At 47.2% G+C, this 18,557-nt stretch overlaps 1 protein-coding gene across 3 annotated transcripts in view; it reads left to right on the forward strand.

Annotated features, from left to right (window-relative positions):
* Positions 1 to 18,557, forward strand: part of bcas3 (BCAS3 microtubule associated cell migration factor) — a 1,023,442-nt gene that overhangs the window by 130,219 nt on the left and 874,666 nt on the right. For all 3 annotated transcript variants that reach the window (XM_085964689.1, XM_085964691.1, XM_085964690.1), the window contains exon 7: positions 10,481 to 10,553. In XM_085964689.1, the coding sequence (XP_085820815.1) occupies positions 10,481 to 10,553 (73 nt within the window). The remainder of the gene's footprint in view (positions 1 to 10,480; positions 10,554 to 18,557) is intronic.

An 18,557-nucleotide genomic window follows, 5' to 3' on the forward strand; every position in this document is an offset into this window, starting at 1 on the left:
AGTCTGCAGGTCTGGGAAGAAAACCAACAGTAAGAAATCTCCACAGGAGAAGTACAAAAAGGTACACCAGGTGATGGACAGTGGTTCAGACGAACAGAAAAGTGACACAGACTCCGGAAGCAAGGAGCTGGGTTGTCTGAAACTACATAATGTAACCGAAATGGAGGATCACCAGACTATCTGGGTTACACTCAAGATAGACGGAGTCCAAGTGGAAATGGAATTGGACACAGGGTCAGCTCTAACAGTCATAAATCAAAGAGACTACAAGCGGCTATTTTCACACATACCCTTGAAAGCTACAGAGATTGTCTTGAAGACGTATACGGGGCAAAAAGTCTACCCCAAAGGAAAAATAAGGGTGAAAGTGACATATAAAGGCCAGGAAATACCTAAAATGGATATATATGTATTGCCAAATGGAGGACCACCACTGCTAGGACGTGAATGGATCCAGAAGATACAATTAGATTGGCATTCCATACAGGCACTGAAGGTTGAGGCCAAAAAGGATGACGACGTCACACCTGGACGACTGTCAAAAATGCTAACTGACGCAAAAGAAGTGTTCCAGGAGGGACTAGGAACACTAAAAGGAATAACAGCAACAATTTAAAATAGAGGAAAATGCAAGCCCAAAGTTTCTGAAGGCCAGACCAGTGCCTTATGCGATCAGACCAGCGGTTGAAGCAGAGCTGGAAGGGTTGGAACGTTCAGGAGTACTGTCTAAAGTGGACTGGAGCGAGTGGGCTACACCCATCGTTCCTGTAATGAAGAGGTCGTTGAGTAATACGCCTGGGGAACCAAAGAAGGTCCGCATTTGTGGGGATTTTAAGGTGACAGTGAACCCAGTCCTTCACACGGTGCAATATCCACTTCCACGAATTGAGGATATTTTCGCCTCGCTATCTGGTGGTAAACACTTCACCAAAATTGATCTAGCCCAGGCGTACTTGCAAATGGAGGTAGAAGAAGCTTCGAAACATTACCTTACGATCAACACTCATAAAAGTCTCTATCAATACAACTGGCTGGTGTTTGGAGTAGCCTCAGCTCCGGCTATCTGGCAAAGGGCGATGGATCAGGTCCTGCAAGGGATTCCAGGGACCCAGTGTTATTTGGACGACATCTTGGTCACAGGCAAAAATGACGGTGATCACCTCGCTAACTTGGAGAAGGTGCTCGCCAGATTAAAGGAGTATGGGCTACAAGCTAATCGCCACAAGTGTGAGTTTTTCCAGAAACAGATCTCGTATTGCGGCCACGTCATCGATGAAGAGGGGTTACATAAGCCCCCTGACAAGATTGAGGCAGTAGTCAAGGCTCCAGCACCGGAAAATGTGTCACAACTGAGGTCGTTCCTCGGGCTGGTAAACTATTACCACAAGTTCTTACCAAATTTGTCTACGGTATTACACCCGCTGAACACCCTACTGCAAACAGGGGTACCATGGAAGTGGGATGACGAACGTAGATGAGCTTTCCAGAAGTGTAAAGAATTGATCACATCAAAAGAGGTGTTGGCCCATTTCAACCCAGCACTACCAATTCATTTGGCATGTGATGCATCACCCTACGGCATTGGAGCGGTGCTGTCGCACAAATTCCCAGACGGGTTGGAGAGGCCAGTAGCCTTTGCGTCTCGGTCACTAACCTCAGCCGAGCGCAACTATGCCCAGATTGACAGGGAGGCCCTCAGCCTAGTATGGGGAGTAAAAAAATTCAACCACTATCTGCATGGGCAGAAGTTCACCTTGCTGACTGACCACCAACCACTTGTTTCTATCTTTAATCCTAAGAAGGGCGTGCCAGTAATGACTGCACAGCGGTTACAAAGATGGTCCCTGTTTCTAGGGGCGAATCAATATGAAGTAGAATATAAAGGCACGAAACAGCATGGGAACGCTGATGGGCTATCGCGCCTGCCACTGCCTACGGTGGAGGAAGCACCTGCAGTGGACCCTATCGAGATATTTTATTCGTCGATAATTGAACGATTGCCAGTAACAAACGCGGATATAGAGAAGGAGACCCGCAATGATCCGACGCTGTCACGGGTATATGAATTGACGGTGAGGGGATGGCCAACACATGGCGACTCACTGTTACCAGCATTCTCATCCAGAAGAGAACAGCTGTCAGTATGCCAGGGGACAGTGATGTGTGGATCCAGAGTGGTGATTCCACCCAAGTTAAGGGAGAGAGTGCTAAAGGAGCTACATGAAGGTCATCTGGGGGGAGTGAAAATGAAAAGCCTTGCTAGGGCTGATGTGTGGTGGCCGGGAATCGATCAACAAATCGAAGACCTAACTAAGAGCTGCTTAGGATGCCAGAAGGTCCAAAATGCACCACCACATGCCCCTCTACACCCATGGGAGTGGCCCTCCTCTCCATGGCAACGGGTGCACATTGATTTCGCTGGTCCATTCATGGACTCAATGTTCTTAATAGCAGTGGATGCTCATTCAAAGTGGCCTGAGGTGATAAAGATGTCTTCAACCACTACAGAGAAAACGATTGCAGTCCTACGGACCATATTTGCCAGAAACGGTTTGCCAGAGCAGATCTGCTCTGATAATGGACCACAGTTTGTGTCCGACGAATTCCAAAAATTCATGAAAAGGAATGGGGTAAGGCATTACACATCCGCCCCGTATCATCCAGCCACCAATGGATTGGCTGAGAGGTTCGTACAAACCTTTAAGAAGGCGATAAAGGCCATGTGCAACGAGGAAATTCCATTACAGCATAAAATGGACAATTTCTTATTAGCCTACCGAAACGCGACACATGCAGTTACCAACCAGACCCCGGCCATGATGTTCTTTAACCGAAGGTTGAGATCCCGTCTGGACTTGCTCAGACCAAATGTGCGAAGAAATGTTGAGGACAAACAATTCCAGCACATCAACGAGAAGCCGACAAGGAGCTTCAATGTAGGGCAACCAGTCTTGGCCCGTGACTATCGAACAGAGAAGTGGCAACCCGGAACGATATGTACAAGGCAGGGGCCATTAATGTACACAGTGGATGTCGGGGAGAACATTGTGAGACGCCACGTCGATCAGATCTTAGCGTCACAGGAAGGCGTCAACCCCATGTCTCGAGTACCTGGGGATGAACCCGACATACCGGTAGCATCTACTTCAGACCCAGTAGCAGTGGAACCCGATGAACTACCCGATGAAAAGGGGTCAGAATCGCCTCTGCACCAAGAACAAGAACCTCTGGAAAGGCGCTATCCCGAAAGGGTCAGGAAGCCGCCCCAAAGACTGAATCTATAAATGGACTTTTGTTATTGAATGTACATGTAAAAATTTAATTGTTATTTGAATATTAAGGGGGTATTATTAATCTAAAAAGGGAGGAATTGTAGTGTATGTGCTTTAAGTCAGAACTACTTTTTACAGCTCCTGTATACTGTAGTACCGGCAGTGACCACACCGGTATATAAGCTTTGCGCATGCCTCTGTACCCCAGTCTAGAGATTACCCTCCTCCAGTAAAGACCTGTTATTTGTTAATGTACAGCATCCATGTGATTATTTATCCACTGAACCACGGATCTAACACTAAGGTTGTGAAAGGAGCTATAAAAATGCAAGTTCTTTCTCTCCTTTCTTTCTCTCTCTCTCTCCTTTCTTTCACTTTCCTTTCTTTCACTAAGCTGGGCAAATTGGCTGCCATGTCCACCTAACCCAGAGACTGGACCTTGATTTAATGCACCATCTGAAAGACAGCACTGCACACCCTCAGTACTGCACAAAAGTGTCAGCCTTGATGATGTACTAAAGTACCTCTCTTAACTGACCATTCTTCATGAATGAATCTAAATAGAGAGTGGCAGCAGGTTAAACACCCCAACTGCTGCCTTGACTGAGTTCAGCTACTTCAGCACAGAATGGAATTGAATCTGCAACCATCTTGAAATGTATGCATCAGTACCACAGCAAGCATACCTTCAGAGATACACATTCTGGGACTTTGAAAGAAACAAAGACTGGCATTTCTACAGCACCTTTCACAACCTCAGGACGTCCCAAAGCACTTTACAGCCAATGAAGTAATTTTGAAGTGTAGTCATTTTTGTAATGTAGGAAACGCAGTAGGCAATTTGCGCACAGCAAACTCCCACAAACAGTAATGTGCTAATGACCAGATAATTTTTTTTTTTTAGTGACATTGATTGAGATAAATATTAGCGAGGACACTGGGGAGAACTCCCCTGCTGTTCTTCTGATAGTGGCTGTGGGATCTTTTACGTCCGCCTGAGAGAGCAGACGGGGCCTCGGTTTAACGTCTCATCTGAAAGATGGCACCTTTGACATTGCAGCACTCCCTCAGTACTGTCAGCCTAGAATATGGTGCTCAAGTCTCTGGAGTGGGAATTGAACCCACAACCCTCTGACTCAGAGGCAATAGAGTTGCCAACTGAGCCACAGCTGACACTGTGAACCACTCCAATGAGCAGCTCAAGTGAAAATTGGTGAAACTGGAGAGTAGCTGAGTTTAATCCACGGTTGAAATGATGATTTGATACCAATTGGTTAGTAAAGCCACCGTATTATCTTTCATATAATGTATATTTGTTTTATTAGTCATGGCTGAAGGGTCGATAAGCAGAGGACACAGATTTAAGGTGATTGGCAAAAGAACCCGAGGCGACATGAGGAAAAACTTTTTTACGCAACGAGTGGTTAGGATCTGGAATGCACTGCCTGATAGGGTGGTGGGCACAGATTCAATAGTGGCCTTCAAAAGGGAATTGGATAAATACTTGAAGGAGAAACAATTGCACGGATATGGGGAAAGAGTGGGGAGTGGGATTAACTGGATTGCTCTTCGAAAGAGCCGGCGTAGACTCGGGCTGAATGGCCTCCTGCGCTGTACTATTCTATGAATCTATGAAAAGAATTTGACGTGACTTTTTTTAAAGGACGATTTTATTTTGAGTGAGGGTGGGATATGTGTTGGTGTAGGGGTTACGGGGATCGGGTGGGACATGTGTCGGTGCAGGCTCGATGGGCCGAAATGGCCTCTATCTGCACTGTGGGGTTTCTGTGATTCTGTGATACCCACCAGTCCATTCTGTTCACTAAAATAGAACTTCCTTGTAGTGTTTTTGAACATTATATTTTTTTCTTTGTCACATAATAAAAGTCTCTAAAAAGTTCTGGATATGAAACATAGGACTGTTTCCTGTTGTGCTGAATTTGTCAGGAAACAAAGATGCTGACCATAAATGCTCCTTTAAAAGGGGCTGTCAGTGCTGAATGTGTTTTCTCCATTCCTAATGTGTATCCCCACAAGCAGCAGTGCAGCAGATTGCAGTTGCCCTTGTCTGTGTAAGCTATCAAGAGTTGCAAACACGTTGAAAATAGGCTCACCCCAGATGGAGGGATCAAGTAACTTTGCCGGGAAGGAGGGAAACATTTGCAGGATTCCAACTTGGGTCATGCGTTAGTTTTCTTCTGCTCTGCCCGGAAGAATTACATTAGCAGAGGCTATATAGAATCATGCAGCACAGAAAGAGGCCATTCGGCCCATCGTCTCTGTGCTGGCTCTTTGAAAGAGCTATCCAATTAGTCACACTCCCCCCTGCTCTTTCCCCATAGTCCTGCAAATTTTTCCTTTTCAAGTATACATACACATATATATATATACAATTTCCTTTTGAAAGTTATTATTGAATCTGTTTCGACCACCCTTTCAGGCAGTGCTTTCCAGATCATCACAACTTGTTGCATAAAAAAAAATCTCCTCATCTCCCCTTTGGTTCCTTTGTTAATTATCTTAAATCTGTGTCCTCTGGTTACCGACCCTCCTGCCAGTTTCTCCTTATTTACTCTATCGAAACCCTTCATAATTATGAAAACCTCTGTTAAATCTCCCCTTAACCTGCTCTATTCTAAAGAGAACAATCCCAGCTTCTCTAGTCTCTCCACATAACTGAAGTCCCTCATCCCTGGTATCATTCTAGTGGATGTCCTTGTTCACTTGATTCTTCCCTTTACTAGTGTACGATGTGTATGGCATAGGAGGATATGATTGAGACAACAACAACTTATATTTATATAGTACCTTTAATGTAATAAAACGTCCCAAGGCGCTTCACAGGAGTGTTCTAAAAGAAAAAGAAAATTTGATGCCGAGCCATATAAGGAGATATTAGGGCAGATGACCAAAAGCTTGGTTGAAGAGGTAGGTTTTAAGGAGCGTCTTAAAGGAGGAAAGAAAAGTGGAGAGGCGGAGAGATTTAGCGAGGGAATTCCAGAGCTTAGGACCTAGGCAGCTGAAGGCATGACCGCCAATGGTGGAGCATTTAAAATTGGGGATGTTCAAAAGGAGCAGAGGTCTAGGGGAATTATAGGGATTTGAAAACAAGGATGAGAATTTTAAAATCGAGACATTGCTTAATTGGGAGCCAATGTAGGTCAGCAAGCACGATTTTAAAATTCTCATTCTTGTTTTCAAATCCCTCCATGACCTCTCCCCTCCCTTTCTCTCTAACCTCCCCAGCCCCTACAACCCTCCGAGATCTCTGCATTTCTCCAATTTTGTGCTATTGCACATCCCCGATTTTCATCGCTCAACCACTGGTTGCTGGGCCTTCAGCTGCCTATGCCCTAAGCTCTGGAACTCCCTCTCTGCCTCTCTACCTCTTTCTCCTCCCTCAAGGCGCTCTTTAAAACCTACCTCTTTGACCAAGCTTTTGGTCACCTGTCCTAATATCTCCTTATGTGGCTCAGTGTCAAACTTTGTTTGATAACACTCCTGTGAAGCGCCTTGGGACGTTTTAGTATGTTAAAGGTGCTATATAAATGAAAGTTGTTGTTGATCTATGCCGCTGCGCAGTTGTCTGTCTGGTATTAGGAGTTCATTGTTTGAAAGAAGGACTGACTTGCATTTATATAGTGCATTTCATGACCACCGGACGTCCCAAAGCGTTTTACAGCCAATGAAGTACTTTTTGAAGTGTAGTCACTGTTGTAATGTCGGAAACGCAGCAGCCAAGCTGCGCACAGCAAGCTCCCACGGACAGCAATGCGATCATGACCAGATAATCTGTTTTAGTGATGTTGATTGAGGAATAAATATTGGCCAGGACACTGGGGAATAACTCCCCTGCTCTTCGAAATATTACCATGGGGTCTTTTAAATCCACCTGAAAGAGCAGACGGGGCCTTGGTTTAATGTCTCATCCAAAAGACGGCACCTAGAATCATAGAATGGTTACAGCACAGAAGGAGGCCATTCGGCCCATTGAGCCTGCGCAGTCGAACCTCCAACAGTGCAGCACTCACTCAGTACTGCACTGGAGTTTCAGCCTCGATTTTTGTGCTCAAGTCTCTGGAGTGGGACTTGAACCCACAACCTTCTGACTCAGAGGCGAGCGTCCTATGACTCCATGATGCAGAATGTTTGTACCCTACCTAATCGTAGTATAGCACTGCTTACAATCCACTGGCCTACTTCTCCCCCACTCCCCAGCCCCCCACCTTCCCATAAGTACTGTACTAAAAAGTAAATAACATTGACAGAAAATAGGATCCTTTGATACTTGGTAGTTAAGTGTCATTTAGGAAGTAAAGAGTCTGAATCTGTTGCCTGTGTGATTATCTCTTGTCTGACTGTGCCTTTGTGCATGTGTGTGGGTCAGAGTATCTGTTAAATGAGCTCCCATGTTTCCTTGATTAAAATGCTGTGGTTCTATAGAGCATGTTTACTGAACAAATATTTGAAATTTCCACTGACATTTTGAAACTTGTGTGTGTTAGTATGTAGACACCACAATCCCAGAGAGATCTCACGATGTCGTGACATTTTTCTTGTAACTAATCACTTGTTTTTACAAAATGTCTGTCTGTGTTTATAAGAACTGAGATGGATTAATTTTTTTTTAAAGCTGCATATTTGTCACTATTATCTTGAAGTAAGGCGTATTTAAAATCCTTTGAGAGCGTAAAGCATAAAAGATACTGATGTAATTAAATTTTATTTCTGGGATTATACCTCGTCAGTTAACTACCGATTGTCTGTGTCATAGCTGCCATCTTGAATTCAGGCAGCAAGTAACCAAATGCAAATGAATCGTCAATACTCCGCACTCCAATGATCCACAGAATTTTTGCAGGGCGAAACCTTGCATGAGATGTCATCTCACTGCACAATCCACCAGCACTAATGTCCCCCTGTTTGATATAAATCAACCTCCTATCACAAGAAAGATCACATTCAGTTTATTTGTATTGTACTTGTCTTCATTCCTGTACATCGCATATTGCTGTATACTGTGGAAGACCCAAAATTTGGGGACGTTTTACTACTTTAAAGGCACCATATAAATGCAAGTTGTTGTTTATTGTTCCATTCCAAACCGACACTTTGAGCTTGGCAGACGTTGTCACTTTAAATAGCTGAACTGCTTCGCTAAAATTTCGCAGCTTGCCAGAACAGCGCACTGGTAAGCTGTCTGCGTGTCTAGGACTACCTGCCTATTAAGATACTGACTTGCTGGTTATAGAGTCATAGAATGGTTACAGCACGGAAGAGGGCCATTCGGCCCATCGAACCCATGCCGACTTTCAGTTAGTCCTACTCCCCTGCCCTTTCCCCGTAGCCCTGCAAATTTTTTTCTTTCAGATACTTATCCAACTCCCTTTTGAATGATAAGATTGAGTCTGCCTCCACCACCCTTTCAGGCAGTGCATTCCAGATCTTAACCACTCGCTGTGTAAAAAAGTTTTTTCTTATGTCGCCTTTGGTTCTTTTGCCAATCACCTTAAATCTGTGTCCTCTGGTTCTCGACCCTTCTGCCAATGGGAACAGTTTCTCTTTATCTACTCTGTCTAGACCCCTTATGGTTTTGAACACCTCCATCAAATCTCCTCTCAATCTTCTCTGCTCCAAGGAGAACAACCCCAGCTTCTCCAGTCTATCAACGTAACTGAAGTCCCTCGTTCCTGGAATCATTCTCGTAAATCTTTTCTGCACCTTCTCTAAGGCCTTCACATCCTTCCTAAAGTGTGGTGCCCAGAATTGGACACAATACTCCAGTTGGGGTCGAATCAGTGTTTTATACAGGTTCATCATAATTTCCACACTTTTGTACTCTATACCTCTGTTCATGAAGCCCAGGATCCTGTAAGCTTTTTTAACTGCTTTCTCAACCTGTCCTGCCACCTTCAATGATTTGTGCACACATACCCCCAGGTCTCTCTGTTCGTGCATTCCCTTTAGGATTGTACCCTTTAGTTTATATGTACTCTCCTCATTCTTTCTACCAAAATGTATCACTTCACACTTTTCTGCGTTAACTTTCATCTGCCACGTGTCCGCCTATTTCACCAGCTTCCTAAAGTCTATCACTCTCCTCCTCACTGTTCACTATACTTCCAAGTTTTGTGTCATCTGCAAATTTTGAAATTGTGCCCTGTACACTCATGTCCAAGTCATTAATAGATATCAAGAAAAGCAGTGGTCCTAGAACCGACCCCTGAGAACACCTTCCTCCAGTCCAGTTCACCACTACTCTCGGTTTCCTGTCACTTAGCCAAGAAGAATCCCATCTCCCCAATTATTTTTCATTAGTTTCTTCTAGGTATGTTTTTTTGGTTCCTTGTATGATTTTATTGATATATTTTTTCTACCTAACACTATGTATTGGGGGAATATGCGGGGAAGATGGAGCACACAGATGCACAATCCTTCTGGTTTTCCCCAAGCCCAGATGTTTAATCTACAAGGTGGACAACTTACACGGGCAAGCTGGACCAAGTCGTAAAGGAAAATTTAAATGCCAAAACAGTGCACATCAGCTGTTTCTCTGCGGCAGAAATATTATTAATCCATCATTAACACCCAGATGAACATGTTTTTTCAGTGTTTGTGTACCCGGGGAGTAATTATAATCACAACTGGAGTCTATGTTGGGCTTTTTAGTGAAAGAAGGCAACAAGCGTTGGAGGCTGCTTCAGGCACTAATTGTTTAAAGCTGTTTGTTTGCAAGGTTAATGTCCCTCCTAGGTAAAACACTTTTCATCCTGCAGCTGATTCTACAGCTCCAAAATACTTGCAGTGTTTCCATTTTCTCTTTCATACTTACTCAACCCCCCTCAGCTAATTTATCTTTTCATAGCTTTTTGCCATTTGATCTTCTGCATTTTGTTTTTACTCTTTTTTTTTGTGTGGACCAAACATTAAGACTGTGGTTCAGCACATAACCCACAGAAAAGAATGTCCTGTTTTCATTTTTTGACTTAGGAAATATTTATATCATGATTTGATTACAGAGTTACAGTTGTAATTCCATTAACACACTTCCTGCCCCTAAACTGCATCTTCGTGCGACTAATGGACCAGAGTGGGTGGGTGGCGGACTGAGGGAGAGAGAACTGGCAGTCACTGAAGCGCTGACATACGTGTTGATGAAAGTCCCTCATTGTTCTGAATTTTTTTTCTCTCTCTGCTTTTATTCACAGGTCTTCACAAAATTGATAATTTTGCTGAAAAAAGGCCACTCCTTGGTGTGTGCAAAAGTACAGGATCAGCAGGGTGAGAGGAAACGTGTTTGCTTAAAATGTAAACCAGATGCAGCATGGCGGCGGTGGGGGACCGGGACGGTGGGGGTGTGGGGGTGATCGAGGGCAGGGGGAAATGTGGAAGGAATCTGCCTTCTCCAGCAGCACTGGCTGCACTTTACTATGGAGCACAAAATATGCATGACACCGATGTAGTCTGCTAGTGAGGGCAGTAGTGCTAAACTATCAGCCCTAGTGGTTAGCAAGATGTGCCAATGCCTGAAGCTCGATGCTGCATTCCAGAATTCACATGAGTAAACATTTAAGCCTTGTTACAAGTGAAACACAAGTCAGTGTTTCATTTCATTTTGTACTCCTTTTGAGCTACTTTTACTCAATAGCGCTTTATTTAAACACTAATGACTCTCTTGAATAATTTCACCAACGACAGGAGGAGGAGACACAAGATGCTCAGGAAGTCACTGCCAGTGCTGGTTGGACTTGGTTTTGTTTAATTGTTCACTTGAATTGTAAACCAAATGCTGAGCTCTTTATGTCACCCTCTCATTGCAAAATTAGTTCATTTTCATTGTATTTCAGTCACAGTTCTATAGATGTCAATTGTAGGTGGTTTTAACGAGCCACTCTAATGTGACTGAATAAACTCCCTGTCATTCAGGTGAAGCAAAGTTATGTTGGTATTGTAAAATTAGTAGCTTAAGTCTTACCCTGTTATATTACATATTGATGACTATAACACTGATAAAAATGTCTTTTCATTCCATGTGTGCAGGTACTGCACTTTCATCATAACCAAACCAATTGCTGTGTGTTACCAATAAGCTGTGTGTTGTATCAGCTGTGTCCTAACATAACATGGGATACAATGTCAAAGGGTTTGATTTTAATTGCCCTGAGGAGGCGGGTTTGGAGGCGGGTCTCGGGAAAAATCGGGAAAAATGGCTTCAGACACCCAACCCGCCCCCACCCGATTTTTGTCAGTGTCTGTTCAGCTGCTCCCAAACTGACCCAACTGGAATCGGTGGGACAGGTAGTTAAGGCAGTTAACAGCCTGTTAACTGCCTTGCTAATCCTATTTTGATAGTGGTTTCCCATTTTCGTGCCTCTGGCTCCTGTTTTCCGTCTTGTCCAGAAACAGGCCAGCTGCAAGGAGACGAGTTGCTGGAGGACATGATTTGTAGTAATTGGTGCAGCACTTTAAAAGCACCCCTGAAACATGGCTGACATTCAAATGCAACAACCTTGTTGTTGGAGGTTTGGGATAAGATTTTGCGAATCTACTGACCTTGACTGAACCCTCACAACATTCAAGAAGCATTTGGATGAGCACTTGAAATGCCATAGCATACAAGGCTACGGACCCAATGCTGGAAAATGGGATTAGATTAGACAGGGATTGATGGCCGGCGTGGACGCGATGGGCCGAAGGGCCTCTTTCTGTGCTGTATAACTCTATGACTCTATGACTGTTCAAGCTGACAGCCATCTGCAGTGTGATGTGATAGGAATCATTTCAGGCCACTTAGACTGTGCGCTTGCAAGCAACTTGCCTCAAGTGAAATCTATAGCTACGGGATGGGAAACATTTATATCCTCTCATCCTGGTTGTCAGATTTGGAGGAAAAGCAGCCGCGGTGGCAGCACCAGCACCAGGAGCGCCAACCTCCTCCTCACCCACCTGATGATGCACAGGACAGAGGGCCTTAGCGCAGGGCTGCACCTCGCTGCAGGAGATACCCCCAACACAGGGTTTACAGGCAGAGGATCAGCTTCCTCAGCATGATTGAGCAGCAGTGCCAAAGGAGGCTGACGTAGTCGCTGACATCTGCGCAATGCTGCACCGACACATGGAGCCCAGAGGAGCGTGTGGACATTCCTTACCAGTGGCTGTCAAAGTCAACACTGCACTCAACTTCTTTGTTTCGGGCTCCTTCCAGGGATCAGCTGCAGACATCAGCGGCATCTCCCAGTCGGCCGCACACACCTGCATCACGTAGGTCACCGATGCCCTCTTTGCAAATGCCCACAATTATATCCACTTCTCCACGGATGGCCCAAGTATGACGGCGCGTGCGGTTGGCTTTGCCAATATGGCAGGCTTGCCAATGGAGCAGGGCGTCATTGACTGCACACATGTAGCCATTAGGGCACTCCATCACAACCCAGCTGTATTTGTCAACCGCAAGGGCTTCCACTCCCTGAACGTCCAGCTGGTGTGTAACCACAGGAAGATCATCATACATGTTTGCACAAAGTACCCTGGCAGTTGCCATGACTCTTTCATCCTGCGCCAGTCTACTGTGCCTCAGCTCTTCCATCCGCCAAACCAACTTTCCGGATGGCTTCTTGGCGACAAGGGCTACCCCCTGAAAAAGTGGCTTATGGCACCGATGAGGAGGCCATCAAACGATGCTGATGAGCAGTACCATTTGAGCCACTTATCCACCAGAAGCATCATCGAGCAAACCATCAGCTTGCTCAAAATGCGCTTCCGATGCCTGGACAGATCTGGAGGAGCCTTGCAGTATGCACCAGCCAGGGTGTCCAGAATCGTCATGGTCTGCTGTGCCCTGCACAACATCGCACAGCACCATGGCTTAGTGCTGCCGCATGAACAAGTGACTCAGCACACAGCCTCCTCGGAGGAAGAGGACGAGGAAGAGGTTGAGGAGGAGGACGGGGAGCGACGCTTTGTGGCGTCGGATGTGGCCAATCCAGCAGCAGGCGAACACATTGCTGGCCGTCAGGCATGGGCTGCACTCATCCATGCCAGATTCGCGTAAGCTTACGCTTCAACCACAGGTGGCTGGCACATGGAGATGAATATAAGTCCAACATCCTCAAAACCCCAGGCATCATCTGTCTACTAAAGCGCTCAGTGTCACCACCAACATTCTACATGGCATTCGCCCTGAGCCCTCACTCTTGAACTTCCATTTCCCAGAACACAGAACCCACAGTTTAGGTGATCTCAGCAGATCATTAAACCTTTTTCGACACTGAACCCATGGGCGTCTGCACACAAACCTCGAACTCGCCTCCTCAGCAATTTGCAGCCAAGCTGTCTTGGTTTGCTGAGGAGGCCTCCTCCTTCCATTTCCAGGGAAGAGGATCTCCTGACGTCCTCTAACTCCTTCCACAAGAGCATGGAGGGAGCCCTCATTGAACTTGGGTGCAGCCTTAGTTTCTGGGGCTGCCATTCCTGCAGCAGCCAGCACCTTTAAAAGGAAAAACATTAATTTTACTAAGCCAATGATTGGAACACATCTGGCATATTTTTCATTTCTTAGTCACATACTGCAGTGATAGATTAAAAAAAAATCATAAATGTCTTTCTGGAATAATATGACCAACAATTTCATTCAATTATTTGTGTTCACACCAGCCGCTGTCAACTCCCCTTTCTAGATAAACAGAACCAAGCCATTCCAGTTACATTTTTTGCAAAGGGGCATGGCCCCTTTAAATTTTTACTCCAAAAACGTGTCATCAGACGCGAGAAACTGACATGCTCCAAGCAATTGCCTGGTGGGACCCGCACATCGGCCGTAACGAAGCCAATGAATCAAAAATTGGAACTGTGGGCCGGCGGCATCCGGGAGCGGGTCCGAAAGCTGCCGAGCAGCGGACCTGCCCTCAATCCGCCTCCTCGATAAAAATCAAGCCCAAAAGGTGAGGAATCAGTGGAACTAGGTGGACTGCAAAGGACAGGTCAGTTTGGGCAGTCTTCATCTCCTAGCGTTCAAGCTCAGGCTCTCCTGCGCGTTCTACATTGTCTTGCCAATGACGAGTGGGCGCTGCTTTGGCTGGGGCCCTGGAGACGACGTCTGACGACCGCTTGAACTGTCTGTAAGAGTTCAGCTATTTCCGCATGACCTTGTAGGTCATGAAGTGATTGGCTTGGAGATGGACCATTCACGGTCGGCTGGGTGGTAAAGGGCACTGCTTGCTTCCACTTCCTGCCCAATCTGCACTATCTCCTAGTGAACATGGGCCTACAGCCCAAAACTGACCTTAATTCAACAGTAATTGTCAGCAAAATTGAAGGCTCCCCCCTGACTGCAGGGTGGCGTCAATTGGGAAATGCCACACTGGTGCAATAGAGGGTGCTCTTCTGAGACTGGGGATGAGTAATGTTGATGGTTTGATGTGGACACTAATATCCTCACTTTCAGTAAAAAAGTACTTCACAGTTCAAAACTGTCCGAGAGGCAACTGACTGATGAGGTTCGTTCTAGAGGGAAGAAATATGCCCTTATAGTATAACTGAATCATAACTAGTTTGCAAGGACGTTTTATGATTGGAACCAAATTTTTATAAATTAGTGATGGTACACTTGCAAATCCTTCTTACACAGCCCTTTTAATTATTCCTTTTTCAATGTAATCAAGACAAAAGAAGGTATTTTATCTATCTATATATATATAAAGGAATCGATCTGTCTGTCTGTCTGTCCTCATGTGTGCGTCTGTCCGGCTATGCGCTCGAAAGTTATAGAGCGTACCTACGCGCGCGTTACCTCCGAAGAAAGCTTACGCTTCCGGGACGGTCGTAAGTGTATTTACTTTTCGGTCGGACGAAAATTGTTCGCGCCTTATGCAAAAAACCTTCAAAATTAAACTCATTATCTGCTGCTTAGCATTGATTGACTGACGTCAAGGTTCCACCAATCCTGTGCCATTACCATTGACCAATCCTACAGTACGGTCCCCTGATGGTTGGCCAATCGGTGTGTGTGTGTGTGTGGGCGGGACTAATCGTTTTCATCTCCGGGATCTGGCAGCCATTGTTTCACTGACATTACTTCAGCTTCCAGCTCAAACTACTTTGATCATCCAGCTTTGAAAAAGTTAGTATCTCTTATAAAACGTTTTTGGTAAATCTTATGTTATTTTTAAAAGTACTTTCACTTTCATCTTTCAAGGTATTAAAAGGTAGAAATGTTGCCCGGCAGCAGATTCACACGGAGAGAGAGACAGGGCCTGAAAGCCTGGGACTCGATTTAAAAGGTTGCCCGGCACCAGATTCACAGAGGGACACAGAGAGGCCCCAAAGCCTCGCACTCGATTTAAACCGCCCGGCCCACAACAGCCCTGGCAAAGCCGGGCTCCCCCCAGCTAGTCAGTGTCTGTCTGTCTGTCTATCTATCTATCTGTCGGTCTGTCTGCCTGTCTGTCTGTCTGTCGGTCTGTCTGTCTGTCGGTCTGTCTGTCCTCGGGTGTGCGTCTGTCCGGCTATGCGCTCGAAAGTTATACCGCGTACCTACGCGCGCGTTACCTCCGAAGAAAGCTTACGCTTCCGGGACGCTGGTAAGCGTATTTACTTTTCGGTCGGACGAAAATTGTTCGCGCCTTATGCAAAAAACCTTCAAAATTAAACTCATTATCTGCTAGCATTGATTGACTGACGTCAAGGTTCGACCAATCCTGTGCCGTCACGATTGACCAATCCTACAGTACGGTCCCCTGATGGTTGGCCAATCGGTGTGTGTGTGTGTGGGCGGGACTAATCGTTTTCATCTCGGGGATCTGGCAGCCATTGTTTCAGTGCTTGCAGCTTCTAGCTCAAACTACTTTGAAAGTTAGTATCTCTTTTAAAAATAACATAAGATTTACCAAAAACGTTTTATAAGTACTTTCACTTTCATCTTTCAAGGTATTAAGTGTGTGTGTGGGCGGGACTAATCGTTTTCATCTCAGGGAACTGCCAGCCATTCTTTCACTGGTTGCAGCTCAAACTACTCTCCGTATCCAGCTTTGAAAAAGTTAGTTTCTCTTTTTAAAAATAACATAAGATTTACCAAAAACGTTTTATAAGTACTTTCACTTTCACCTTTCAAGGTATTAAAAGGTAGAAATGTTGCCCGGCAGCACATTCACAAAGGGACACAGACAGGGCCCTAAAGCCTGGGACTCGATTTAAAATGTTGCCCAGCACCAGATTCACAAAGGGACACAGACAGGGCCCAAAGCCTGGCACTCGATTTAAACCACCCAGCCCAAAACAGCCCTGGCAAAGCCGGGCTCCCCCCAGCTATCTATATATATAAATCGGTCGATCTGTCTGTCTGTCTGTCATTCTGTCTGTCATCGCCTGTGCGTCTGTCGGGCTATGCGCTCGAAAGTTACAGGGCATACCTACGCGCGCGTTACCTCCAAAGAAAGCTTACGCTTCCGAGACGGTTTTAAGCGTATTTACGTTTCGGCCGGGCTAAAATCGCGCCCGCAGTATCTGAAAAACCTTCAACGTTCCGCTCATTAGCATCTCATTATCCGCTCATTAGCGACAGAGTGACCTCGAGGTCGACCAATCGTACGGCGGCTTGCTGCCGCGTGCGGCCGGGCCCTCCTACGGTCGAGTGACTGGATGATTGACCAATCCTACGCTTTGGTCACCTGACGGTCGACCAATCGGTGCGTGTGTGGGCGGGCCTTATCGTTCTGAACCGAGGTGAGTAGCCGCCATCTTGCTTCCATTCTTTTTCCTGCTTTCTGCGTCTTTCTTTTCAAATATACTTTTCCAGCAAAATAAAATTCAATTTATTAAATTCTTTTAAAATAAATCACTCATTTGTAAATATTTTATCTCACCTGAACATTCTTTTTCCTACCTTTGCCCGTTTTTTTCTTAGGCCTGAAAGCCTGGGCCTTTCTTGCCCAGCCAGGCCCAAGCTAGGTAACTGGGTTGCTGCTAAGCTCCTCACCACCCTCCCCCCTCCCCCCCTCCCTCCCCCCCCCCCGCCGTGTCATGTTACCCGGGGCAACGGCGTCAGCCACGAGGGTCAGGGTGCGCGCGCAGCAGGAGCAGGTGAGACTCTGTTCCGCGCTCGGCACGGGCGGGGGGGGGGGGCGGGGCTCTCGAGAGTGCGGATCGGGTTACCCCAGCAACGGGAGTGCGGGCCGGCTGGAGCTTGGAGAGCGCGGCTCTCGGCCGGGGGGGGGGGGTGCGGGGCTTGGAGAGCGCGGCTCTCGGCCGGGGGGGGCGGGGCTTGGAGAGCGCGGCTCTCGGCCGGGGGGGGCGGGGCTTGGAGAGCACAGCTCTCGGCCGGGGGGCGGGGCACGGAGAGCGCGGCTCTCGGCCGGGGGGGCGGGGCTCGGAGAGCGCGGCTCTCGGCCGGGGGGGCGGGGCTCGGAGAGCGCGGCTCTCGGCCGGGGGGGGGCGGGGCTCGGAGAGCGCGGCTCTCGGCCGGGGGGACGGGGCTCGGAGAGCGCGGCTCTCGGCCGGGGGGGGGCGGGGCTCGGAGACCGCGGCTCTCGGCCGGGGGGGGCGGGGCTCGGAGAGCGCGGCTCTCGGCCGGTGGGGGGGGGCGTGGCTCGGAGAGCTGGGCTCTCGGCAGTGCGGGGCGGCGCGGCAGGGTTACCACGGCAACCGGGCGTGGCCGTGCCTGTCTCTCAGCCTCAAGCCCTCCCTTCCTCCCTCCCCCCCGCCTTCCTTCCCCCCTCCCTTCCCCCCCGCCCTCCCTTCCCCCCCCACCCACGCGCTCTCTCTACCCCCCAGTCGCTCTCTCTCTACCCCCCAGTCGCTCTCTCTCTTCCCCCCCCCCCAGTCGCGCTCTCTCTCTCTCTCTCTCTTCCCCCCCCCCCCCCCCCAGTCGCTCTCTCTCTCTCTCTTCCAACAACAACATACCCTCGAAAAAGCCTTGGCACCGCCGGGCACTTCAGCTAGTATTATATATATAAACGGATAGATCTGTCTGTCTATCTGTCCTTCGATGTGTCTGTCCGGCTATACACTCTAAAGTTATAGAGCGTACCTGCACGTGCGTTACATCAAAAGAAAGCTTACGATTCCAGAACGCTCATAAGCGTATTTACGTTTCGGACGGACAAAAATTGCGCCCGCGGTATCCAAAAAACGTTCAAAATTCCGCTCATTATCTGCTCATTAGCATTGAGTGACGTCGAGGTCGACCAATCGTACGGTCGAGCGACCTGACGGTTGACCAATCGCTGCGTGGCGGGGGCGGGTTTCTGGCGCGTGCGGGCGGGCCCTCCTAGAGTCGAGTGACGGGACAAT

The sequence above is a fragment of the Somniosus microcephalus genome, chromosome 22, assembly GCF_052327205.1.
Source record: "Somniosus microcephalus isolate GS21.2 chromosome 22, FLI_Smic_1.0, whole genome shotgun sequence".
NCBI lineage: Eukaryota > Metazoa > Chordata > Chondrichthyes > Squaliformes > Somniosidae > Somniosus > Somniosus microcephalus.